The sequence below is a fragment of the Emydura macquarii genome, unplaced genomic scaffold, assembly GCF_026122565.2.
Source record: "Emydura macquarii macquarii isolate MOO-44397 ecotype Brisbane River unplaced genomic scaffold, CSIRO-AGI_Emac_v2 contig_306, whole genome shotgun sequence".
Taxonomy (NCBI): domain Eukaryota; kingdom Metazoa; phylum Chordata; order Testudines; family Chelidae; genus Emydura; species Emydura macquarii.
In genome coordinates, this window is record NW_027130443.1 from 12,875,111 (window position 1) to 12,900,218 (window position 25,108).

At 57.7% G+C, this 25,108-nt stretch overlaps 2 protein-coding genes and 1 long non-coding RNA gene across 8 annotated transcripts; 1 reads left to right on the forward strand and 2 right to left on the reverse strand.

The window, feature by feature from the left end:
- The first annotated feature begins 5,104 nt into the window (after nt 1-5,104).
- On the forward strand, nt 5,105-10,000 carry LOC137161114 (uncharacterized). The gene is made up of 2 exons (XR_010922038.1): nt 5,105-5,445; nt 9,101-10,000. It is a non-coding gene; the product is annotated as an uncharacterized lncRNA (long non-coding RNA).
- Nucleotides 7,079-14,189, reverse strand: LOC137161088 (epidermal growth factor receptor substrate 15-like). 4 transcript variants are annotated; one of them, XM_067560148.1, is made up of 5 exons: nt 13,709-14,189; nt 12,356-12,446; nt 9,344-9,392; nt 9,090-9,236; nt 7,079-7,463 (listed from the first exon to the last, which is right to left on the reverse strand). In XM_067560148.1, exons 1-4 carry the CDS (start codon nt 14,018-14,020, stop codon nt 9,095-9,097), a joined length of 594 nt encoding a protein of 197 aa, XP_067416249.1. In that variant the 5' UTR covers nt 14,021-14,189; the 3' UTR covers nt 7,079-7,463; nt 9,090-9,094. The 4 variants fall into 4 exon arrangements, with proteins under 4 accessions (XP_067416249.1, XP_067416257.1, XP_067416240.1 ...); XM_067560156.1 differs by having other exon boundaries at nt 9,086-9,236; XM_067560139.1 differs by having other exon boundaries at nt 9,076-9,236; nt 13,709-14,188.
- Nucleotides 14,190-16,353: 2,164 nt separating this feature from the next.
- On the reverse strand, nt 16,354-22,628 carry LOC137161120 (paramyosin-like). 3 transcript variants are annotated; one of them, XM_067560216.1, is made up of 6 exons: nt 22,582-22,628; nt 20,190-20,378; nt 18,168-18,264; nt 17,821-17,923; nt 17,542-17,711; nt 16,354-16,744 (listed from the first exon to the last, which is right to left on the reverse strand). In XM_067560216.1, exons 1-5 carry the CDS (start codon nt 22,591-22,593, stop codon nt 17,561-17,563), a joined length of 552 nt encoding a protein of 183 aa, XP_067416317.1. In that variant the 5' UTR covers nt 22,594-22,628; the 3' UTR covers nt 16,354-16,744; nt 17,542-17,560. The 3 variants fall into 3 exon arrangements, with proteins under 3 accessions (XP_067416317.1, XP_067416309.1, XP_067416299.1); XM_067560208.1 differs by having other exon boundaries at nt 20,190-20,753; nt 22,582-22,612; XM_067560198.1 differs by lacking the exon at nt 22,582-22,628 and having other exon boundaries at nt 20,190-20,784.
- Nucleotides 22,629-25,108: the final 2,480 nt, after the last annotated feature.

A 25,108-nucleotide genomic window follows, 5' to 3' on the forward strand; every position in this document is an offset into this window, starting at 1 on the left:
AACCGTCAAGGGGTCAAACTGCACCTCCCCCATCCTTGGGGGGGTGGTGGAGAGAGAGAAACATGGCTGCTTTCCTGCGGGACCCAGCTGCTGACCGCTCTCGGGGTGGGGGGCTTTTGTTCCCTGGCTGGGGGACGAATTGCAGCTGCTCGGCCCAACCCCTCTTGCTCAGAAGTGCCTCTGGATTAAGGGAAACATGGATTTCAGTTGCAGACAAAGCCCGGGGCTGGGAGTCGGCCCGTTGGACTCAACCCTGGAAGGAGGCGGAATCAAGAGAGGCTTTTTCTCCATGGAGGAGTGGGCTGGTGCCCAAAGACTCAGGAGGAGAGATCTCCAGCAAGAAAGTGGAACATCCTCACCACTGCAGATGCTCGCTCAGCGCCCTGGTCCAGCCATTCCTGTATCCTGGCACTGGCCCAGGCCTGGTGCTTTAGAGGAAGTCCTTTCCTTCATGCACCGCGCTGACCGGGGAAGGATCCTCCCCTCCCGCTCTCTTGTGGTGGTGCATCTTTCCTCCCTCCTTCACCGCTGTGGACCCTCCCGGCCTTTCAGAACGAGGTACGCTGCACATAACGAGTGGCAGGTAACGAGTTGATCTAACCCGCAGGCCCAGCAGGCTGGCTCGGTTCGCAGGTAGGGCAGCGGGATCAGAGATCTGTGGGGCATCCCAGGGCACAGAACAAGGCTCAGCCGGAGGCTGAGGCTGCAGAGGGCTGGCATCTCCCATTCCACACATGGAGCTTCCACCCCTAGTAGCCTGTATCTCTGATGCTCCGTCCCCTGAGCACCCTCCCCGTCCAGGCAAATCCAGACCCCTGTGCAGAGACCTGGCTCCTAATGGGAGTGGGACGCATGGTGAGGAATAGCAAAGCCCATTTATTCTGCAAACGTTTTCCCTGCTGAGGGCTGGTTTGTCAGTGCCTTTAATTTCCCTCCCGCTCCCCTTTGCATGTCTCTAGGCCACAGACTGGGGGTGACTCCAGTGGGGCACCCCAAAAACAGTCACCCCAAATCAGCGGCCACCTCTGAAAAAACAATGTCCGTGTCCACTGGTGTTTCCTGATGTCACAGGTGTCATGGGGGGCTTCGGGTGCCGTGTCTAAACCGTAGCTGCAGGGTCCCCTCCATCCAGGGACCCTGCATGGCAGCGCCGCCTTCTGTCCCTGGCCCCCCCTCCTCCCGCCAACCGAGGCTGGAGAGGAGGCTTCCTCCGAATGCTTGCCGGGAAGGACCAGCTCTAAGGCCGGTTGATGGCTCAGTGCAGGTTCCGTAGGGGAGGTGGGTGCGCCAGCCGCCGGGTCCAGTGCTGCTGATTCCCCGGGGGACTCCTGATCTCCCAGCTGGGTGAATCGGTCCTGAAACAGATCAATCAACCAGAGGGCTAGGAGGCTGGGAACCACGTTGCCCGCGAATCCCTGGGGCTGTGGGCTTGGCTGTCTGGCTCTGAGGGACAAAGGCATTTGGCCTCCTGGCTCCCACCAATTTCAAGGCCTGAATACGTGGGTGGCTCTGGGCCTTTGTCCACACACGGCCTAATTCTCCTCTCGCTTCGGCTGGTTGCTGCAGCGTGGCTGCAGAGCGTGCTTGCTGGGATCTGGCCCCAGTGGAGGGATACCAGCTTTCCCTCGCCCTCCAGGGGCCTGTCTGCATAAACACAGCCACCCCAGGGGCATCGACTCCTGAGCTCCCCTCGCCCCAGGAGAGAATGGAACCGGCCTCCGCCCAGCTCTGTCAATGCAGGAGGTGCTGGGCCCAGCTGCGGAGCAGACTTGCACCAGACTGAACCGAGGCCCAGAGAAGAGGCTGCTCCGCCCATGGGACTGTCTCCCCGGGCTCAGGGCCTGGCTGAGCAGAGGGGACAGGAAGGAGGGGTCCAGGGACCCTCACAGCTCTGCCAGCCCTCCTGAATGCAGCACTAGGATGCAGGGCCCCAGTGGGGCCGTGCTGAGCTCGAACCCTTGGCTAATCCGGCCCCTACCCACTCCTTAAATACCTGGGCGCAGATGCTGCTCCTCCCTGCCTGGCTCCGTTCAGACAAGCAGCCGAGCGAGGGGGACCGCCAGCAGGGGCAGGAGACTGGGGAGCCTGGCGCTGCCGTCACTGGAGCGAAGTTCCAGGTGTCTTTGTAGCTGCTGCTGCAGCCAGCTGACCTCCCTGCGGTACTGATTGCTGCGGGGAGAAGTGCAGCGGAGTGAAAAATAGCCCTTTGGGGGATGGGGGGGCTCACACCCTCCCAGTGCATCTCCCCTACCCTGGGGAGTTGGGTCATGGGGGGGCCATCATCCACTCCAGGAGCCCCATGAGACGGGTGACACCCCCCATCCTTTTGCACTCATCACACCGGGCTTCCACCGGGCCCCGTGAAAATTTCTGCTTGTTTGTTCATTTCAAGACCCTGCACAGAGAAGGGCAGTGGGGTGTCCTGGGATGCGCACAGCCCTGGGAGCCAGGGATTGCAGACATTTAACCCTAACGCCTGGTCCCAGGGGACGGGCGCCCGTGGGGAACTGCAGGGCAGGGGTCGCCCAAGGGGGCTGTCGGGCCTTACTTTTGTTCCTGGAGGAGCCGGGTCGTGTTTTTCCAGGCACTGATTTCATCTGGAAAGCAGGAGTGGGAGAGGAAGCTGGGATCAGAACTGCCACAACCCTCCCCAACGTCCGGGCCAGAATCAATCCTTCCCTCTCCCCACCCCTGCCATTGCAAACACCAGACGGTGCTGGGCACGGCCGAGGTGCTGTCTGGACCCCACGCATGTGCCCAGTCTTTGTACTAGTCCACCCGCCGGACTTCTACACTGGGGGCTCCTGGGCACCTTGAGCTGCTCCTCCCTCCCCCCGCTGTGCTGACCCCAGCCCCTACACTTTGTTCTGCTGGATGGACTGGCCGCCCCTCACTCACCCTTTTCCTACATGTGCAGCATCAGGGCCTGGACTATAACCCACGCTGGCTCCTCCCTGCCGCCTGCATCACACCCTGCATCCTCTTCTCCCTTCCCACCAGCCTCCCATTCCGCCCTCTACCCCCCACCCCTCTTCCCCCCGCCCCCGGTCCCAGGAGCTCTCCCACTGCCTGTGAAGCCCATCCTGTCTCACGAGCAAGGCCCTGCCTCTGGCCCATGCAGTTTATCCTGGGTGAGTCCTCCTACGCGGTCACTGGGCAGGAGAGGTTTTGGGCTCGGGGCCGAGCCAGGGGACTGGTTTTGCAGGGCTATCCTGCGGGTGCCGGAGCCCAGAGCTATCTGAGTAGTGCCAGGCACACAGCAGTGGCGAGGGAAGGTGTGTGGGGAATCCTTGGAGATGCTGGCACGGGGCGACACCCCAGGGAGGTCTCTGCCGGCCCTTTCCCCTCAATGAGGCACCCTCTCCCCCAGGAAGGACTTCACACCCCCAGGCACCTGCAGAACTCCGAGCAGCCTCTGCCTGTGCAGAGGGGCTGAGAACAGCAGCCGTCTCACCTTCTAACCTGCGTTTTTCCACCTTGAGCTGGGCAATGTTGGTGTTTAAGCGGGTGACATCCTGGGTCAGGTTGGTGACACTCGCCTGCAGGACATGCTGAACCAGGAGAGAAGGAAAAAACCCCTTAGATTTCTATAGAGCCCGACATCCTCAAAGCACTTTCCAAACTACATGGGACTCACTCAACCCAACACTGAGATGCAGCCACCTCTGAGGGGGCCATGGCAGCTGTTTGTCAGCGGACACAGAGTAATTTAGCACAGGAATGAGCGAAGGCAGGAGGTAATCACCCAGGAGAGATGTTGGACGGGATCCCTGCTCTTCCACCTTTGCTCAAGAGATGCCCGGGACTGACACAGAAGTGGGGCTGCAGGCCAGGACCGAGGGTGTCAGCGAGGCGGTGACGGGGCAGCTCAGACTGGATTCGTAAGGGGCTGTGTGCTGGGGTGGGGTGTTGTCGGGAGAACTGTGTGGATGGGGGCTGTCAAACTCCAGCCGGGTTTCTCTCCTTCCTGCTGATACTTCTCCCTGTTCCTGGCTTATGGGCTGCTCAGGCCGGCGTCTCGTGTGAGCAGATGCGCTGCAGGCAGCAGCTGGGGGGAGGAGTGAGGGGCAGTGCGTCCCATCCCATCTGCCTCCCGCTGGTGTACGGCCCCTCGCCTTGGCGAGGGGTGACGACCCCTGGGACCGAGGCGGGGGGGCTCCGGATGCCAAGTTCGGATCCAGCTCCAAGGAGCCGGGTGTGTTGGCTGGAGGCACCACGTACCTTGTGGTCATTGCACACATCCCAGCCCTCCTGCGTCTCCTGCAGCGTCCCGTTGGTGCCGGCCAGCTTCTCCTGCAGGGCCAGCACCTCGCTCTGCACCCCGCGCTGGCACTCCAGCCATTGCCCAGCCACCCAGCGTTCCTCGGCCACGAAGAGGCCCAGCCCGACCACCAGGATGAGGATGATGGCAAGCTCCGCCACGGCCACAGGGAGCCAGACTTTCCTGCCACCCTGGGCAAGATCCCGGGGGTCTCCGACCATCCTGCTGTCCCCGGCCGGATCCCAGGGGTCTCCCCTGGGACTGAGAGCGCCCAGCGGCAGCCAATGGGTGGCGGGCCACAGACTGCAAAGAGGAAAGGGATGGTTGGGGTTTGCCTTAAATAGCGCCCAGCCCAGCTCGCATCTCCTGAGCATCCTCCCCATGTGCATCCAGTGCGCTCCCGCCGGCAATTAACCTAGTCCACGGTGATTAGCATGATCCTTATTAGCATATTCAGCATTAGCATAACCCTCGTTAACGTCACACGCCAGCTGCGACTCCAGCCCGCCCCGCCCGGGCCGGGTCACGGGAGCCGGGCCCTAGGCCGGGGAGCCCGGCGGGGCTGGGGGTGAGAGCGGGCGGCCGCTGAGCCGGGGCCCGGCCCGGGGCGCAGAGGGGAAGGAACCGAATGGTGGGTCCCGCGATGGGCGCGGTGCGCCCGGAGGGCCCCGCCGGAGCCGGGCTGCAGCGGGACGGGGAGCCCCCCCCAGGGCTGTATGGGGGGCGGTGTGACCCCGGCCGCCAGCCCCGCGCCTGGCACCCCAGTCTCACCCCGGCCGCAGGGACGGACGCGCCGGGGCCAGGCGAGCGGCTGCGTGCGGGGCGAGCGGCGCGAGCGGCGCCTCCGGCTCGGTTTCGATTCTCGGCAGAAGCCGCCGCGGGGCGGGTCCAGCGGGGACGAAGCGAACCCAAAGCCCGGCCCACAAGGGCCGACGGGGCGTAGCGAACCGGGCCCGGCCCAGGCAAAGCCGGCCTGGCGCCTTAGACCCGGAGCTGGCCGATCGCTCCGTGCCCGTCACAACCGGCCCTGCTCTCAGCCGGGGTCTGGCAGCGCTGCCCTGCCTGCAGCGAGGTGCTCGGCGCAGGAGCAGAGGCAGAGCAGGCAGCGTGAGCGGAGACGTGCAGGCAGGCCAGAGAGGGGCAGCCGGCTGGAGGGGGCAGGAGGAGACCGCAGGAGCCTGGGGGTGAGGGAGCAGCACAGGGAAGGGACCCGTGCCTCCGGACCAGTCTGTAGCCCGGCTCCTCGGTAGCTGTGCGAAGCTGCTCCTGGCACAGGGGAAGGATCCCCGCGGGGGACAGAGCCGCAGGGGAAGGCAGCCACACGGCATCCCTTGGCCCGGGGCGTGCTCCATGGCAGGGCTTTGGAGGTGCAGGTGCCAGACGCCAGCTGGGGGTTTGTCTGGGGTGGGGGGGACAAGCAGAGGGTGTTGATGGTTAGCAGAGCCCAGCGTGTCCCTGCGTGCCGTCAGCCGCGTGCCGGGGCGTTCTGGTACCAGCCTCCTGCATGTGTCTGCACGACCCCTGCGCGGCCTGGCGTGTCTCTGGTTCTGCAGCGCCAGCCCTGCTCTCACCCAGTCAGTGAGCTGGACAGGGAGCCTGCAGGCGGGCATCTGCCTTGTAACAGGGCAGGGCCGGGCGGGAGCCTGCGCTTGCTACGTTTGCTTTATGTTGGCAGGGCTTGACTTTGTCAGGCTTCGGCCTCCTACCCGGCCTCATGGCACGAGTTCTTTCCTTCTATTACACCCGTCCCCACTGCAGCCCCACGGGGCAGGGACGGGTGGGTCTCACCTTTGCTGCTAACCCTCCTGGAGCTGCTGTCTGAGCTTGTCTGGCTCACTCAGGGAACGGCAGAAGGGACACGGACCCAGTGTGCTTCTCCCTACATCCTCGGGTGCCATCCCTCTGTCTGACCGGGGACAGCTGCTGGGGGTGCTCTGCAGACCAGCTGTTTGGGGGTCGGGGGGTTGCCCCACGGAGCTCAGCCAGTCCTTAGCAGGCAGCGAGCAGCCTGGCAGGATTGCTCCCTTCTCCACTCCCCCACATTTGGCATGGCTGGTTCCCTGCCCCCCTCCCCGGCCCCAGCTTGTGCCCAGCCCAGCCAGTCAATCTCATCCTCTCTAACATTCCTGTGGGGGGTGGAAGGGAGAGGGGGTGAAGCCTGAGGGGCAGTGGAGCCCTTGTGTGCCCCATCTCTGCATACAAACCCCACAGGGAGGGAGTAGTGGGGAGGGGACATGGCCTGGTTAATTGAGGGTCCCAAGAAAGGCAGCACCGTTCCCTCTTCATGGGAGCAGCAGGGACCCCTCTGTCCCCAGAAAGGCAGGGACAGCACTAGGCGCCCCCAGTATTTGCCGTAAAGGGCGTTGGTTTGGGAGGAAGCCCTGAGCGGTGGGGGTTAGCACCCCATTGAGATGCAAGAGGCGCAGCTTCCCCCTCTCCGAGCAATTGGCTCAGGCTGGCTGCAGACTCAGGCAGTGGCACGGCTCGGCTTACACCGGGTCACATTTGCGAGCTGAAGCTGACATTTTATTTATTTTATTTTTGTAATGAAAGCTCCTGGTCTGATGCTATCACCTGGTTCCCAGTGGGGAGCCCCAGGCCTGGGCCGATAGCGCTTTCCCCTAGGAGCGCCCAGCGCAGAGCATGTCACCCTAGCCCAGGGGTGGGGAGAGGGATTTGCTCCATGCCCCCAAACTGGCAGCAGAATTACGAGTTGCCCCTTCCCTGCTCTCCAAAGGCAGGTCAGGTCGCGCTCACTCCAAGCCCCGTGTCGCTGGTTGGGCAGGATGCGGCAGGACAAATGACCCCACAAGCCTCTGGGGTTGGCAAAATTTTATTAGAAAAATAAAAACCCAAAGCAAGCAGCAAATCCCACAGCTGGGGCTTCACCCCGTTCAGTGCCGCTGTCGGCAGCGCCGATTTCCCACTGAGAAACCCCAGGGGCTTTGGGTGAAGTGGCGCCACCCTCCCTGCGCCCTTCACCCGTGGATCTTCTCCACTTCCCCTCGTCTTCCAGTGCTGGGCAGGAGCCAAGGAGATCCTTCCGTCTCTGTGTGTGACCCAGGGGAAATGGCAAGATGGTAGCAAGCTGGCAGCTTGGAACAGTTCCCCTAAGCGTCTCGGGTTTGCGGGTGAACTGGCTGCGCTCTGCTGTGTGGCGTGTTCCTGGGGGAGTCTCCGCTCACCTGCTGCCTGGTCAGCCCTGAAACACAAATAGTGAGAGAGAGACGGGGTGTTGGGAGAGAGAGAGAGGGAAAGTCCTGGGTCCCCCAACCGCTGACCCACTGCCCCGAGCTAAATAATAGCAGAGGGAGAGAGAAAGGAGAGGTGGGGAGGGGGGAATAGAGAGGAAGGGTGGCCTCGCAGTCTAGGTTTAAGTCCTGGATCTGCCCTGTGCTCCTGGGTGACTCGTTAATCTCCATGAGCCTCGGTCCCCCTTTTGTACAAAGGAGGTGAGGGTCCTTCTCTGCGTGTCCTGGCGACTCAGTGTGAGCAGGGCAGGGCTGGGTTGCAGCGCCTGGTACAGCTGGGCCCTGTAAATGCTGCCCTCCCAGGGAGGGGCTTGGACTGGGATGGGGCGGTACCGGGAGGCCGGGCAGGAAGGTGCTCTTGTAGCCACGGTGGCTGGAGGCAGGAGTTCTCGTGGGTGGCGGTGACAGAAGGGGGCCCTGTAGCCTGCTGTTATACTTACGGAATAAAGAGCAGGATCTTCTTCAGGGGACAAGGCAATAGGCAGCGTTTATTACGAATACAGAAAGTATTTTCGAAAGCAGCTGCCTACACACACACACACACACACACTTCTGCAGGAAGGATATAATTACCAGCCTCTGCGTTGCTCGAGCCGAATCACTGGCCAGGTGAATCAGACATGAGGACAGAGCCGGGTTCTGATGCTCCTTGGAGTTTGCAAAACGAACCCCAAGTCCTTATTTCTTCACCCCATTTTTATAGTGATCCACCCCCATTCGGGTCTATGGATTTCGCCATGTCCGGTTGCTTTTCGTTTGATGCAGCCATCAATTATGTGTGACATTGGAGTGTGACAGCTTTCTGTTATCCTTCCATTCCTGTCTCCTACTTCCTTTGGTTCCTGTCCTTGGGTGTTAACTTCTCTGTGTTCCGGGGTTATCTTGATCTTCGGCCATCTGGGCTGTAAAAGTTCTTTAAACAAAGCACCTTCTTTCCCTCCTGCTCTTGGAGACTGAAAGCCACTGCCTCCTCCTCGTCTTATCTCTCGCAGACTAAAACTGCATTCATTCCTCAATCACACAAGCTAACTTCTTTTAAAACAATTACGTTCATATTTTGTCTAGCTAATACCTGGTAAAATTGATACATATATCGCAGTGGAATACCAATATCAGAACAGTAATACCGATCTTAATTCCACTAACACTTTTACCAGGAGCCTTATTTGCCATTATTGCCTCATGATTTACATATCAGCCGCATTCCTGGTGCCTTAGACATTTATAAATTACAACACCAAAGTTTCAGGATGTTCCCAAACATTCAGACGTGGATCCTAACAAACAGGGTCCCAATGTGCTAAATCACAGAATGTTTAGGCAGGATCTTCCCATACATTTTAGCAGTCAATTCCTTGGTTGTGGAGCCTGGGGTGGCATAAATATGCAATCAATGTGTCCTGAACACCCTTAGCTGTAGAACACACTATTTTTCTTTCGTAGGGTGAGTATTAACCCGTTTATCCATATACCCAGTCCACGCCTACACTAAGAGCACAGGGGTGAGAGAGCCATCAATTGGAGAATTGAACCAAGTCCAGATCCAGGCTCCCCAATACCAACCTGTACAAACCTACTTCTCTCACAGGACGCGGAGGCCAGCAAGGGACAGAGCCAGCAGGGCCATCGCGGGGATCCGGAGGCTGCTCCCACTGGAGCTCTGATTCTTCTGGCTGTGGAGCTGCTGCTGTTCCAGCCGCCGGACGTCAGCTTGGAGTTTCTCTCTGGGAGAACAAGTGAAAGGGAAGGGCAGGGGGGCAGAGAGCTCTGGAGGAGTCCCCTCCTCCCCCGCCCCACGCAGCCCCACGGGGCAGGGATGGGCGGGTCTCACCTCTGCTGCTGAACCTCCTGGAGCTGCTGTCTGAGTGTGTCTATTTCACCTGGAAAATGAGAGACGGGACACAGAGGCCAGTGCCAGTCAGATGAGCCAGCGTGCTTCTCCCCCAGCATGCACCCCCTTCCATCAAAGCTCACCCATGTGTCCTAGGGTGCCCATCAACATCCCCATCCTGCTGTCTGCCCAGCTGGGAACAGCTGACATCACAGCACCTCCTGCCTTTATTTCAGACGGGCCAGGCCCCTGCTGATTAAGTGAAATAAGCAATACATTCCAGTTCTCTTTTTGAGCAACAAACCTCTCAGGTCCTGGACTTCAACCTAATTGCGATGTGTCTGTGAGACTACTGATGATCACTGTGAGACTGTCACCTGTCCAAGGTTTGTAAAACCACTGGTCATTATTTGTGAAACCATCCTCTGTTCAGACCTACGGACAGAGGGGCAGAAAGGTCTGTTGTCGACGGGAACTGCCTGTACCCACGGAGTTGTTTAGAAATGCTTGCAGATAAGAAGGGTGGGATGAAGACGTGGGAAGGATGTCTGAATCTTTTAGATGAACTGTTAAATAATCAGTGTGTGAATGGTGAGCGAATGATACGCCTGTGTGAGACTAGGGAGTGATGGAAGAAGACGCCAGCGAGGGAAGGAAGGGGAGTGAAGATAACAACTATTTACGATCCAGCTGGCCGAAGAATGCCCAGCATGATAACCCCGGGGTCCACCCTGAAGGACAGAAACAAAGTAAGACGAAACAATGATCATGCTTGCAAAGATGTGGGTGATTGATGATCACACCAGAATGCAGACGCAGCGTGAGGAAGCAGAACCCATAGATTTGCATGGGGACTTATTCCTATAAAAACAGGAGTGAAAAGATGGGGACTGTAGGTTTGGTTCTACAATGGTCCTCCAGGAGCATCAGTGGCAAGACCCGGCTTCCCCTCTTGCACCTGGCCAGTGGACTAGCTGTAGAGAGAGAGAGAGAGAGAGAGAGAGAGAGAGAGAGAGAGAGTGTGTGTGTGTGTGTGTGAGTGTGTGTGTGTGTGTGAGTAGATAGGTAATTGCTTTTTAGAATTGCTGCATTCACAGTAAACGCAGCGTATTGCCTTACCCCCTCCCCGAATAAGATCCTGCTGTTTATTTCATTTATAAGTATAATGCTGTGTCAATAGGGCTTGGGGTCAGAGGAGAGGTTCGGGTGCTGGCAGAGGGGAAGGGGGGGGATCACCACCACAATGGGATGAATGCAATATTGGGACCTGCCTAGTCACCTCCCCCATCCCTTGCTTCCAAGAAGATTTTGGCCCCCTGCACTTTATGATGATTATAAATGACTGGATTGTGGCCGTGCCTGGGAGCCCCAGACTCAGCCATGGACAAGGGCCCCCTGGACTGCCGGGCGCTGCAAAAACCCACAACAAAAGGACGGTCCTGTAAGGTCTGAGGCCCTGTTCTTGGGCTAAGCAGTAGCAGCCATAAACTAGGGAGCAGGTGGCCACATCTTCAAAGTCCTGAAATTACTTCAAGACAATGTCATATGGGCTGGTCGGAAGGTGCTACTGTCCTAATAGCACCTCCCACCACCAGCTAAAGGAACAGATCTTAAGATGCTTAAAGAAAAGTCTGTTTGCCAGCATTCTGCCTGGCACGGGATCCCCGATGGAGAGTTGTGGTTGTAAAATCTACTCTTCCCATGGTTTAGTCTTTATGGTCCCCACTTCTCTCGTGTGTATCTGGAAGATTTCTGCCTGGTTCTGGGATTGGTTCTGTCTGATGCATAACCAGGCGTGCACTATTTCAATCAGTTCAGGTGTTGGGACGGGATTGGTTAAAGGGCTGTTTCATATGGGCCAGGAGTGGTGTTCTGTAGAACTTTACTTTAAAACGACTGGTTACAGTCCAGCTAAGTTTTAACTATATAAAGTGAGGTCCAGAAAAGGAAGTTCTTTGGAACCACCTAACTCCAGGACACAGCCCGAGAAGATCAGAGCTGCCAGACCTGCCACCCACACGGTGCAGACACTGGAGTCCCCAGATGAGCTGGGGCTGATTGGCCAGCAGGAGAAGTTTGGCTGCCTTTTGGGGAGTGGTGAGCAGTGGATGCTCAGCCTGTGGATTCTGCTCTGGTGAATTGTTACTAACTAGAGAATAAGAAGATTCCTGTGTAAGGTTCCTTCACTGATAAAAGATCCTGCAACCCCGCAGAGAATCACACCCGGAGCCCTGCAGACTGGGAAAGGGTGACCCTGAGCCCTGGAGTGTGACTTGGATAAAGCGAGGCGCCTTTCCCCCCAGAGCTCTACGGCCTGGGAAAGGGTGGGGGTTCCTTAACCGGGTTATGCCTTGAGTCCTATGGATCGGGGTAAAGGTGGGGTGTGCGGGTCAGTCCCGCCCGCCAGAGGTAACAGTCGAAGTAGAAGACAAGAGATAACACGTGTGGATATAGACAGACTGGGAAATACCAGCGCTCAGGTTCTGGGCCTCGCCCAGTCCTTGGTCTCTCTGCGGGGCTGCCGGCTGTGGTGGGTGTTTTGTGCTGGAAACCCTTGTCCCCTGTGACCTGGGCTGAGCTTAGTGGCACAGCTGGCACACAGCTCCAGCTGGCGCCCGGTGACCTCGGGGTGCAAGGCTCCATAGCCACTTACCGATCCCATGAGCCATCCATTCCCCCTCTCCCTGTCCCCCGTGATAGGTCCCAGCTCAGGACTGCAGAAAACCCTCCAGCCCGAGTGACCCCATCTCCTGGTGCTGAGTGGGCTGGCCGAGGTTATATTGAGTCTGGAGGGCACGTCCTGGTGCCGCTGCTGCTGTAATGTGACTTGGATCTGGCTGAGAGGCCTGGGCCCAGCACGTGGGGCATCAAACGCGCATGTCGCTGACCCTGGACGCTCCATGCATGTGCCGCCCTATGCGAGGCGTCCCCTGCCTGGGGCAGGATCTCTCCTAAGCCACCCAAGGGGATTGGTAGCAATTAGCCAGGAGCAGTTCAGAGCAGGTGTCTCACCTTTTCCCCCTGGTTCCTCAGCCTCGGGGTCTCCGGCTGCCAGCCGGGTGATTTGGTCCTTCAGGGCAGTGATGTTGTTTTGCAGGACGTCCTGAGCCAGAAAACGAGAGCGAGAGAGAAGACTCAGCCTGCCTGATAGCCATTGACACAGGAAAGCCCTTCCCCACTGGTGCTGGGCAGCTGCCTCTGAGGCGAAAGGTGGCAGCGGCTCAGCAGGACCCCGCACGGCTACAGGCACTCATTGCTGTTCCGGCGGGAGGGGACTGAAGTCATTGGAGACGGATTCCTGTCCTTAGAACAGGCCCGGGCGTGCGTGCGGCAGACCTGCAAGCTGGCACCTCCAGCAGCACAACCCAGCCATATCTGGATCTGCAGGCCTGTGGTTCTGCTCCGGATCTCCGGACCACGTCCACACTAGGAGACGGCCTCATCCGACGCGCCGGGACAAACAGGAACGGATGCTCAGGGCCACGCCATCAAACACGGACCCACTTGACCAACCAGCTTTAAGCTACAGGGATCCTCGTCAGCACGTCCGTCTGTCCCGTTCAGTCGCTTCACTTACTCTTGGTTTCCTTCCTTCCCACTTGCTGCCCTCTCTTGTTCCCCCTGCTCCTCCCAGTTTTGTCACAGACTCAGTTTCTCTCTGTCTCTCCCTGGCTCCAGTTCCCTTCTGCCCCTCCAGCTGTCACCTCCCCTCCCTCTGAGGGGAGAGACCACCTCCTCTCTGCAGAACAGCAACAGCGAGTTCCCCTGACCACCCCCTAAACTGTAGCTCCCCAGACAGGGTTGAGTCCCTGTACCGTATTTACACAGCTGTGCAGAGAACGAAATTAATTAGACCGATAACAAAAAGCCACAGGGAACCCAGGTGACTCCCCAGGGCCTCTCACCCCTGCAAATCATGCAGCAGGGAGGAAATGACAGCTGCATGGGACTCATAGTGCCCCGGTCCCCAGCCCACCCCACCCCACAGAGCAACGGGACAAAGTCCTGGCTCAGGGAAGCTCATGGGTGGACAAAGAGAGGGTGATGCATGTGACTGAGTGGGGAGCCCAAGGCGGGAATAGCAAGGGGGGTGGTGACGAGGGACCCTGAGAAAAGCTGCTTGCACTGGGGGGGTGGGATATTGACAAGCCCAGTCACTGCCCCAAGAAGACAAATCACTGCAGCATTTTGAACAGCAGCCTGGAACGGTCCCTAAGTTGTGAGCCCTGCCCCCAGGGCAGGGACTTGCGCCGGTACCTTTGTGCAGCACCTAGCGCTTTGCCTCCCCCCCCCCAGTCCTTGACTGGGCCTCCTGGATGCTACCATCTACAAATATTAAATAGCAACAACATTCACAGCACCCACCGTCCAGCTCCTGCAGGAGTCCCACTGCTCCCACGTCTCCCAGAGGGTCTGGTTGGTGCCAGCTAGTTTCGACCTCAGCTCCGTGACCTCCGCCCTTGCCCCATCCCACTGCCTTTCCAGGGCCCCCTTCTCCTTCTGCAGGCTGTCGAGTTTCCCCGTCAGAGCCACGGTGTCATTCTTCAGCAGCTCCTGGCACTCTCGCAGCTGGGCCGGGACCGAGCAGATATAGGCTACGCAGGCAATCAGGGCAACTGATGCCAAAATGAGGGTGCCCGACAGGCAAATACAGAATGTCTTCCACCTGTTCCCCATGCTTTTGTTCTCCAAGCACACGGGGGTCCCGGGGGTTCAGCGACCCAAGCTCGCCCCAGGATATCACGCGCCTTCTCATGTGCAGCTGCAGCCCGAATGACACCAAACAACCTCGCTGAGCTGACCGCCTGGCAGCCTCTCCCTGCAAAGAGGAAGAGTTTCTTTTTGCCCTCTAGTGTTTATATTTATGCGCCTCATTAGCATATTGGACACATTTACCCAGATTTCTTCTGCTGGGGGGAGATGGACTCCCTCCAGAGCGGGACTTTCCAAGGCATCACGTGGTGAGAGGGAGTCAGGGAGTGCTGGGCTCGGATACATCTGGCTGTAGACCCAGCGCCTTGCCTGTCCTTCCAGCTGTGATGAAACTGGCCAGGCTGGGGGAGCTGCAGAGAGCGATCCTGGTTCTTGCTGCTCCAGGCTGCCAGGCAGGAAACAAGCTGGGTTTGATCCCTGGCCCCTCACCTTCCCCGAACTGCCAGCAGCTGGGGACGCTGCTGAGGCCGGTCATGGGGGCTGGCGCTCTGGGCTTTCCTGGGGGAGAGCCGGCTCCTTCTCTTTCTCCATCACAGGGCAGAAGCTGAGTAGCACTTTGCCAGGCTGGACACCTTGCTCTGAGTCCATCCCTATGGCTCTGCTCTGCAGATGCCGGTCCTGCCGGTCAGTGCTGTGCCACGCGGGGGGTGCAGCTCTGATCCCGGGTCTCCCCACCGTGGGCTGGTTCCCGACAGCAGAAGCTCTGCCTTCCAATGCAGGGCAAGGCCCCTGGGCTGCTCTAACCCTGCAGGAGGCCTGGCTGGATCCCTCCCCTGGGAGCCCAGGCAGCCCTGGTGCCTGGCATCGGGTCCATGCCCCTAGGTTGGTGACGGTGTGGAAGCCCGGCTAGTGCTTTGCCTGGCTGCATGGGGGAGCTGCAGTCTGTGCCCTGGTCTCCTCAGCTGCTAGGGGCAGGCAGGGGGCACAGAGAAGGGACAACAGCTCCCACCAGCACCCGCTGAGGACAGCCACGGCTCATCACTTTCTTGTTCTCTCCCTCTCCCCCGTGGCTGTGGGATTTAATTTCTTGGCAGAAGCTGCTGTGGGGGGTAGTCAGGCTGGTGAGGTGCAGAGGAAGGAGATGATGTGATGGGGTGGAAGGGGGGTAGGAAGAGCAAGGGGTGGGGCAGCTAGGTACAGCCCCTAGCGCAGTGGGGTCCTGCTCCATTGCTGGGGCTCGTACACTCGGCCGCTAGACATCTAACAGGGCTGTCACGGGGTGAGGGCCTGATCCAGCCCCCTGTGACTGTTCACCCCAAGGGGGCCAGGTATGGGAGCTGGACCTAGGAAGGGGTTAATGGGAGCACCTGGGCCCTGTGAGACCCACTGTGCTACACCTGGGGTGGGGAGGGGTGTGTCTGGCTGCAGGGTGGTGATAGGAGGAGGAGGGCAGGGCTGCTGGGCAGACATACGCTAGGGCTTGTCTCTTGCTCAGGGGGGCAGAAGGCAGCGAGATAGCCCCTGTAGCAGGTCCTGGGACTGTCCCCTTTTTGTGTTGCCGTGCCTGCTGTAGGTATGTTTTGAGGGAACCCTGGGGAAGACTCTGGGGGTCTCCCAGCCCTGGGAAATAGGGTCAAAAGACCCAGCTGCGGTATGTTTTGTGTTCAAACCCTGGTGCCGGATCTCTGGTACCCCAGAAGGGAGGAGACTGTGGCCAGGACGTGACCAGGGGGCCGAGGCACTAGACGAACCAGATCACTCCAGGGTCTGGACAGCCGTCCAAAGGCCATTCCTGCAATGCCGGCTTAGCCGTAAGGAGGCGTGTTGGCCAGTGAGACGCGCTTCTAACTCGAAGTCTGTTGACTAGAATACGACGTACATTTTGAACAGTGAGGATAATTAACCATTGGAGCAATTTACCAAGGGTCCTTCTCACAGTGTCGTCCAGTCCAGCCTGGATGCCTTCCTGGAAGCTGCTTTAGTCAAGCACAAGTTATTGGGCTCGATACAGGGGGAGCGGGTGACATTTAATGTCATGAGCTAAGCCGGAGATCGGACTAGATGACTTAATGGTCCCTGCTGGCCTGAAACTCTATGGAACTGTGGGCTGTGGGTTAAAACACCAGGAGCTGGGACGCCTGGGTTCCATCACAGCTTTGCCCCTGCTTGCCCTTGGGCATGTCCCTTTCCCTCTGTCTGCCCCGGTTTCCCCGCTTGTAGAATGGGGCAAATGGTCCTGATTACCCAAGGGGTGCTGTGAGGTTCGTTTAATCCATGTGGGTCGGCAGGAGGATGCTCTGAGCCCTGTGTCGCTGGTCGGGCAGGACGTGCCGGCAGGACAAATGACAACACAAGCCTTTAGGGTTGGCAAAATTTTATTAGAAAAATAGAAACCTAAAGAGAGCAGCAAATCCCACCGCTGGGGTTTCACCCCGCTGAGTCCAAGAAACCGCAAGGGCTCTGGGTGAAGCGGTTCCATCCTCCCTGAGATTTTCACCTGCTGGATCTTCTTCCCCGTTTCCCCATCACCTTCAGCACTAGGCAGGCGCTAAGGAGATCCTTCTGCCAGGGGCTGGCTGGACAGGAGCCCACCTCCATGTGTGACCCAGGGGAAGGGCCAAGGTCGTAGCAAGCTTGTGGCTTAGAACAGTTCCCCTGAGCATGTCACGGAGGGGAGCGAGCTGGCTGTACGCTGCCATGCGACGTGTTCCCAGGGGGATTCGCCACTTTCCTGCTGCCTCGTCAGCCCTGAAACACAAATCCCGAGGGATAGATGGGGCGGGGCGCTGGGGATGGATGATGGAACTAAACAGAGAGCAAGAGTCAGTCCTGTGTCCCCACCCTCTGACCTGCACTGAGCTAAGAACAGCAGCGGGAGAGAGAAAGGGAGATGTAGGCAAGGGCGGAAGGGAGTGGAAGCGTGGCCTGGTGGTTACACACAGCGCTGGCACTAGGCGTAAGGTGGACCCCCCTCTTCGCTTTTTATTGTAAGACCTTGCCTGTTTTAGTGGGGGGGGCAAAATATTTCCGCTTAGGGTCCCCAATGGGCTAGCACTGCCTCAGGAGATTTGAGTTCAAGTCCTGACTCTGCCAGGTGCCCCGGGGTGACTCGCTAATCCCCTTGTGCCTCAGTTTCCCATCTGTAAAAAGATGATAATGAGCTTTCTTTCTTTTTTTTTTTTTTCCTGTCCTGCTATTTGTCCTGTGAGCTGTTCAGGGCAGGGGCTGTGTCTCTGTGCCTGGCACAGGCGGGCCCTGGTTTCAGCTGGGACCTGGAAGTGCTGCCGTAGACAGGAAGAGATGGAAGGTGCGGGGAAGCCATGCTGGGTGGCAGGGGCTGCCTCTCCCGCCTGCAGGGGGAGAACATGTGGACTGACCGGAGATGAGCCGGCAGAGAGAGGCAGCTGGTTGGAGGCAGGAACTGCCTTTTGTAGTGGTGACAGGACGAGACCCCGCTACCGCCCAAGCGCCTGGGGACGAGACAGCAGGAGGATGAGGAATCAACCCGGGTCTCTAGACAAGTCTGAGTCCAGGCGCCTCAATACCTGCATGAAGCTGCTCCTCTCACAGGAGAAGGATCCCAGCGAGAGGCAGAGCCAGCGGCATCAGGTGGAGAGACACACTGTGACCCCTCAGGCTGCTCCCGCTGGAACGCTGGTTTCTCTGGCTTTGGAGCTCCATGTTCAGCCAATGGATGTTAGCTTGGAGCTGATCTCTGCGGGAACAAGCAAAAGGGAAATGCCCTTTAACTCAGCGCTCTAGGGGCAGTTCCCCCCCAGCCCAGCCCAGCCCAGCCCCCTGGGGTTGGGACTTGCGGATCTCACCTTTGCTTCTGGAATTCTTGCTGGGAATCCTGCTGCTGACGCTGGGAATCCTGCAGTTGCTGGGCCTGGCTGGAAAGCTGCTCTCTGAGCCTGCCGATTTCACCTGAAAAATGAGGTGAAGGGAAAGCAGTCAGGTGTCGGTGTGTTACCCAGCCTGCTTTTCACCCCCTTTCATTCCCCATTCTCTAGCACCATGCACTCCTCTCCATCTAGCTTCACCCCTAGTCCCCCGTCTGTCTGTCTGTCTGTCTCCATCCCCCTCTGATACAAGGGATGTCTGTCAAGCCACCCAGCCCCCATGGAATTAGCAGGTGTCTCTCTGGACCTGTCCAGGGCCGTCATCTTACCTTGTAACCCTTGTTCCTTGGCTTCCCGCTCAGCATCCCTGGCTTCCAGCTGTGTGATTGTATTGGTCAGGGCAGTGATGTTGTTCTGCAGGTTGTGCTGGGCCGGGAGAGAGAGGAAAAGGAATCATTTTCACTGACCCTGCGTCCCACAGAAAGCCCTGACCCACTTGAGAAACTGACTGTTTCTGGCCACCGTGTCCTTTGCGATTTAAGAACTCATCCCTTCACATGTCGTTTTCTGCTTTTTCAACTCCCCATTGTTTTCTCAACTTCGAATGAACTAATCATTGAACGGAACCGGATGAATAAAACTGAAATGAAGAAAATGTTTTCTCTGCAGGTCCAGAAAACGCTACTGTTAGGCTAGAACTATATCATTTCGGTCTGTACGAGCGTTTAGGGCCGTGTCTCTGCCTGAGATGGTGTTCAGGGCCTGTGCGCCTACCTGAGAGCTAAGGGCTTTAAGATACACGTGGAAGCAAAGAACAAAGACACGGTGTGTTCCTCTTGCCTACCCGCAACCAGCTGGGTTTTCTTTCTGCTGTGACAACGCGAAGGGATGTAGTTAAAATGGTTCAAGGTGTGATGAATAAACACGCACAAAGGAGGGAAAGCTCTGCCGCCTCGTCAAGACGGATGTCAGAGCAAGGCCGAGCCACCAAGAAAGGAGGTGAAGGGAGGTGTCAAAAAGAAACAGAAACATAGGGCCATAAACTAACCATGGCCAAGATGTGACCCTGCTCCCTGCCCCTCCCGTGGGGTACCACAGGGGTTGTACTAAAGCCCCTAGACCCAGACCCTCAAAATGGAACATGCCCATATATTGGAAGGGGTGGTACCAGGCGGGGGGACGGGGACTTCAGATATGATTAAGGCTAGCCAGAAGAAGGAGGGGGAAGAAAGGGCTCTGTGTGCTACGCACCCATAGTCAGGGGAAAAGGGAGTGCTATGGGCTTGGGGAGGAGGGAAACTCTAGCAGCATATTGAGAAATAAGCCCGACTGGTGTGAAGGGCTTGGAGGGGCGGTTGTCCAATAAACCCGCTGTGGAGTGCCTGCGGATGGGACTCTGGACCGTTGCTTTCCCACAAACTGTGTCTGGGAACGTTGAGGGGACGGGCCGGGGCAGCCCCAACAGCGATTGCTGTCAAAAGCTGGGTCAGCATTTCAACAAACTAAGCCCAGACGGCTGGAATGGGGCAGACTGAACTGAACTGATTTTCATAGATGGTTGCCATGATTCGACAGCTAATTTTAAAGAGATTTATTTTTAAAAGAAAACTGGATAACATTTACATCGCAGAGAGCTGGGTTGGTTTTTTTTTAAATCACCCATTTTTCTCCCCCTTGCACTGCAGCTGCTGGAGGTGGCAGAGAGGTGTAACGGAGACGGAGCCTGTCCTTCTAAAAGGGCCCAGAGATGCTTCCATGTGACCTGACCTACAGACATAGGGGGCTGGGGCACTGAGGGAACACCACAGGGGACCCCGCGAAGCTGTTACATGCTTCAGCCCCGGTCGGCAGGGCTTAGGCTTCAGGCAAGGCTGGCAAGTGAAAAGCAGGCTCCAGTATCGCCCTGAAATGTGCGCAGGACATTGACGTTCCAGTCGATCGATTTTATAACGACGTGGTACACATGAGAAGTCAGCAGCTGCTCCGGAAGAGTGGGGCTGTGACTCTCTTGTGTTGCTAGGTCAGATTTTGCAAGCAAGTCGTTTTTAAGTGAGGTGAAACTTGGGGTACGCAAGGCAAATTGGACTCCTGAAAGGGGGACGCTCGTCAGGAACGGTTGAGAGCCGCTGGATTAGACAAGCCCAGACACTCCCCCAACAAGACAAATCACTGCAATGTTTTGAGAAGTGGCCTGGAAAGATCCCCTAAACCGTCAGCCCCCAGGACAGGGACTTGCGCCGGTACCTTTGTGCAGCACCCAGCACTTTGCCCCTCCCCCCCGGTCCTTGATGGGGCCTTCTGGATGCTACCGTCTACAAATATTAAATAGCAACAGCATTCAAAGCACCCACCGTCCAGCTCCTGCAGGAGTCCCAGCGCCCCCGCGTCTCCCAGAGGGTCTGGTTGGTGCCAGCCAGCTCTGACCTCAGCTCCGTGACCTCCGCCCTTGCCTTGTCCCTCTGCTTTTCCAGGGCCCCCTTCTCCTTCTGCAGGTGGGTGAGCGTCTCATCCAGAGCTGAGGTGTCCTTGTTCAGCTGCCCCTGGCATGTCACCCCACAGAAGGTGAAAGTGATTAATACGGCAGCTAATATGAAGACGGAGGCGCCTACCAGGCAGAACCAAACTTTCTTCTGCTTGCTCCCCATGCATCCGCTGCCTAGACAAACGTGCTTGGGCATGACCGCCCCGAGGGTCAAATGTTCCCTCCAGTTTATTCCTCTCTTGCTTGTGCGTCCTTCCATGCAGCTGCAGCTTAGAGCCAACCCCACTGATCTCCCAGCAGCTGCTCCCCGCAGAAGAGTTTCTCTGGCCCTCTAGTGTTTAAAGCCGAGCCTGTGCCCTCCTGAGCGTGGAGGAAGGGCTCCAGATTTCCTGTGCTGGGGAGGATGGCTCTTCTCCCCGCCAAAGGGGTTTTCCTGGAAATCACATGGTTGCTTGTTAAGGGAGTAGCGAACGTTGAGGGCACATGTGTTTGGCTGAAGACACTGAGTCCCTGTCCATCATTCTGACGGCCTGGTAGCGGGACAGCCTGCGGGTGCTGCAGCGGCTGGCGCTCGGGGCTGCCCCACGGGACACATGGCTCCAATTCCATCCCCAGACTCTTGGAGGCTGGACTCGGGCCTCCTGTGCATGGCGAGGCCCCTGGCTGCTCTGTGATCCGGCTGGATCCTTCCCCTGAGCTGGCAGAGGCTGGGTACCCCGCTGCCCCATCCCCCTGGGCTGTGTGGATGCTCTTTGCCCTGCTGTGATCTGTGCCCCATTCTGTTAGGGGCAGTGGGGACAGAGGAGCCCTGCCCAGGGCAGCACGTGTGGGTGAGATGCCCTGAGGTGCTGGTGAGGTCTGTGTGCTGAGCTCCCCATGGAGAAAGAAGCTGGCGACAGAACAGCAGCCACTATAACACTGGAGTCTGTGGGGCAGCGCCACTTCCACCCTCTGCCGGGAACCCTGCCAGGCCGAGCGGGCATGGCATTGGCACCCTGGGGTCTCTGGGTCTTGGACTCCCAGGACTGCTGGGGTTTATTTTGAGCCATGTTTTATTCTATTCCCCCCTCCCCCCGTGACGATGAGAACAGTAATGGGACGTTGCCAATTAATAACACGCTGCCCCCCTCACGCTGGTCACCAGCTGGGATAAATTCAGCCCCGCCCGGGGGGGTGGGAGGGGGGCAGGTGAGGATCATCGCCACTTCACTTGGGGGGGAAACTGAGGCACAGAGAGGCTGCAGCTACCAGCCAGAGCCCTCTGCAAACACGTTTCCTGCCCCAGGATGGGGTAGCTCATCGTGGTGGGGGGGGGGTTGTTCTCACATGGGTGCAGGAGTGGGGGCAATGGTCCCCACCGGCCCCCCCTCCTCCAGTGGCTGCAGGGACAACTCCGCTTCCCTCTGCTGGGAGTGGCCATGGATCAGTTTCGGTTTCCTCCCCCCCCCCCCCATCGGTTTCGTTTCTCCGCAGAAGCTGCTTGTGTTGCTCTGGGACTGGGCAGCCAGGCGGGGGGCGGGGAGGACGGGAGGGGAGGGCACTGCACTGCACTGTACTGCACTGGTTGGCTCTTGTGTTAGCTACAGAAACCTCTCTTTTTTCCCTTCTTTCTTATACACAACGCCCCTCCCCCCATCAGCCCCCCCAATATCCCCAGGGCCACCCCCCCCCAGCCAAACACAAGAACCCCAGGCCATTCCTTGTCCCCTGCTGAGCCAGCCCCTTCCCCCCGAAACCCAGACCAGCCCCTCTGCCCCAGCCTGGCTGGGGTTGCTCAGATCCACGGGCAGGGGCTGGGTCCCGGCTCAGCTTGGGGGAGCAGGCCAGGCAGAAAGGCTGGGTCCAGACCTGCTAGAACTGCCCCTGGTCCTGCGGTGCTCAGCCTGCGGCTGCTGCGTGGCAGAGAGCCCCGGAGGCCGTGGTGCCTCTTGGTTGCGCTGACCTGGCCGGAGCAGGGGGTGTTTGGTAGAGAATGGCCTTTCCATTGACGATGATGATTATGTACAGCCCCTAGCACAGAGGGGTCCTGGCCCATTGTTGGGACTCGGCCGCTGGACAACTAACAGGGCTGTCATGGGGTGGCTGCCCCTTTAAGAGGAGGGGGCTGATGGGTTGCCAACCCTCCGTACATTTACAGACGGGCAGTAAAAAATGTACAATTTTTAACTGTTAGTAAATCTGTAAATAAATGAAAATTTCCATAACATTGGGTAGAAATCAAACATACCCTATTCCCACACTGACTGCTCTCACTCACTCACCTCTTGTATCATAAAACCGCCCCGAGCAGGACTTCAACCATTTCCTGTTTTCTGTTATTGCACATGCCCAAAGCACCCAGATGGATCAATTCACTGCAGCTAAAGCAATGGCGTCATCCCAAATAGCGCGAGTGAGAACACACTTCTGTGCCGTTGTCGTGTTGTTTATGGTGTTTTTAGTGATGCCAGTAAAAAGTTCACCGTGTCAGTAAAAAAACCAGCTGCAGATCTCCTTGTCAGTAAAAACTAAAATGCCAGGTAGCTCCATTGGGAGGGGACTTGCAGAAGTAAACCTCCATATGAAAACACAAGTGACACAAGCAGTACATTAATAGAAATATAACTCCCCCCACCCCGGACAGTAACCCTAATAAATGAGTGCACCCCAAGGTGACGGGCAAATCTGGTAACAGGTCAGGTGGGATTGGTGCTCTGGGCTGGCAGGTCAGCCGCAATAGCAGTTGCTCTGGGTTCAGGCTTGCCTTGTCTGGGAATCCACCTGGCAGGTCTGGTCCTGCTCCTTTACCAGTCTCTCCCTGGCAGACAGCCCTGGATGGGCCGTCTTGTCTCGTTGTGCTGGTGCCATGTGGTGCAGCTGACCTCAGGATCAGATGAAAAGCCGACAAAGAGAGTGTAAGGCTTGGGATTGTTTTCAGCTAACAAGTTGTAAATCGAATCTCGTGTAAATGGCTAAGGAGCATACCTGATCCTCCAGGACAAAGCCAGATGTCCTCTTAGAGATTCTAATTCCAATGAGAACAGCACATTTGCTTTTAGAATTTCTGTCTGTCTGCCACCTGTCTGTAAGGATCCCCCCTTCTTCCTCCACCCTATCCCCACCGAGTGTAACCCTAGCATCCTTGATGTAAGTAAAGTGATTAAAAGTCTCTCTGCATGTACGTAAGGACCATCATCACTGTTGTTCTCTCCAGATGGGACCATGTCTGTATTTGTAAGTGAACAGATAAAGAATTTAAAACGTACTAGGTAATCGATAAGAAAGGGTATATAATTGACCACTGTAACACCATGAAGTTGAAGCTGATTTATCACACTTCCTGGTAGCGTGAATAAACCTCTGCAGTATTGTCTGTGCTGCCTGACTCTTGGAGAAAGAATCCTTCATGCTTTACAAGAGAAACAGGAGAGAAGTAAAATAGTGGGGCAGAAAGGAACACAGAAGGGAAAGGGAGGCAGAGTGGAATCTCGCATGTCTCTGCTGGCGTGGCGGTGATGGCCAGGTGTTCCCACTGCTGGGCTGAAGTCTGGGCTTCACCACAAAGCGAAGGGCAACATCCCTGGAGCAGAGGCCTGTTAGCCTCCCCGCTCCTCCAGGAACCCTCTGTTGCTCTGCCTGTTCCTGCCCCTCGAAGTCTCTTCTTAAGGGCCACGGAAAAGAGGGGTGATGGGCGGAATAGCACATTCTCTTTATTTTATTCACCAGTTCGGCTGAACTTCTGCCATGCTAAGTTTGGTCCCCTGTGATTTCCGGTCCCACCCATCTCCAGTTTACCAGGCATGATCTTAACACAGGCCTGGAGACCTCTTCATTGGTCTTTCTGTGTCCCACTTTCGCCCCTTTTCCCAGCAGCACTGGTGGTTCTAGGTGGTTGTGACACCCTGACCCATCACTCGCTTCTCACAGCTGAACTCCCACTTCAGGTGAATTTGAAGGGCCGGTGATCCCAGCAGACCCTAACTGAGATCAGGGCCCAGTCACAGGGACAGAGGAGCCCTGCCCCAAGGAGCCTGCAGTGTAAACAAACAAGGTGGTGTCTCCCTGGGATGAAACTCTGATGCTTCCTCAGCGGAGAGTCCGGCTCCGCAGGGTGGCATGGTGGATCGGGGGAGTCGCCGCGGGGCATGTGCTGGGTGTGGGGCAGCAGGGGGCTGTGGCTGGAGAGAACATACCCCACGGCTCATCCTGCTCTCTGCCATTGCTCCTCCCTCCCATCCACAGCCCCGCTCACCCCTCCCTGCTCCCTCGTGCAGCTGTTAAGGAGACAGGATGGTAGCGGTGGATTCTCCTTCTGTGTATTCCAGTCCAGCCCGGCTGCCTTTCTGGAAGCTGCTTTAGTCAAACATAAGTTCTTGGGCTCGAGACAGGGGAGTGGGTGACATTTAATGTCAGGATCTATGCAGCAGATCGGACGATCGAATGGCTCCTGCTGGCCTGAAACTCCATGGAACTGTGGTTTGTGGCTTAAAGTGCTAGGAGCCAAGACTCCTGGCTCCCCATCCCAGCTTTGCCCCTGGTGCCCTTGGGGGTGTCCCTTTCCCTCTGGCTGCTGTGCTCCTCCCGCCCCTCCTGTAGAATGGGGCTGGTGGTTCTCGTGCCCCAGGGGGTGCTGCAAGGGGCGTTTCATCCACAGTGGTCAGGTGCTTTGAGATCATCAGCAGGAGTGCGCGGGAGATGGGCGGCAACTCTTCTGCTTCTCTCCCAGTTGCCAGGGCACAGATCCCAGCGGGTCTGGGGACAGCCCCATGTAGGAGCCGGGAACTGAAACACCGGGGCCCTTCTCTCTTG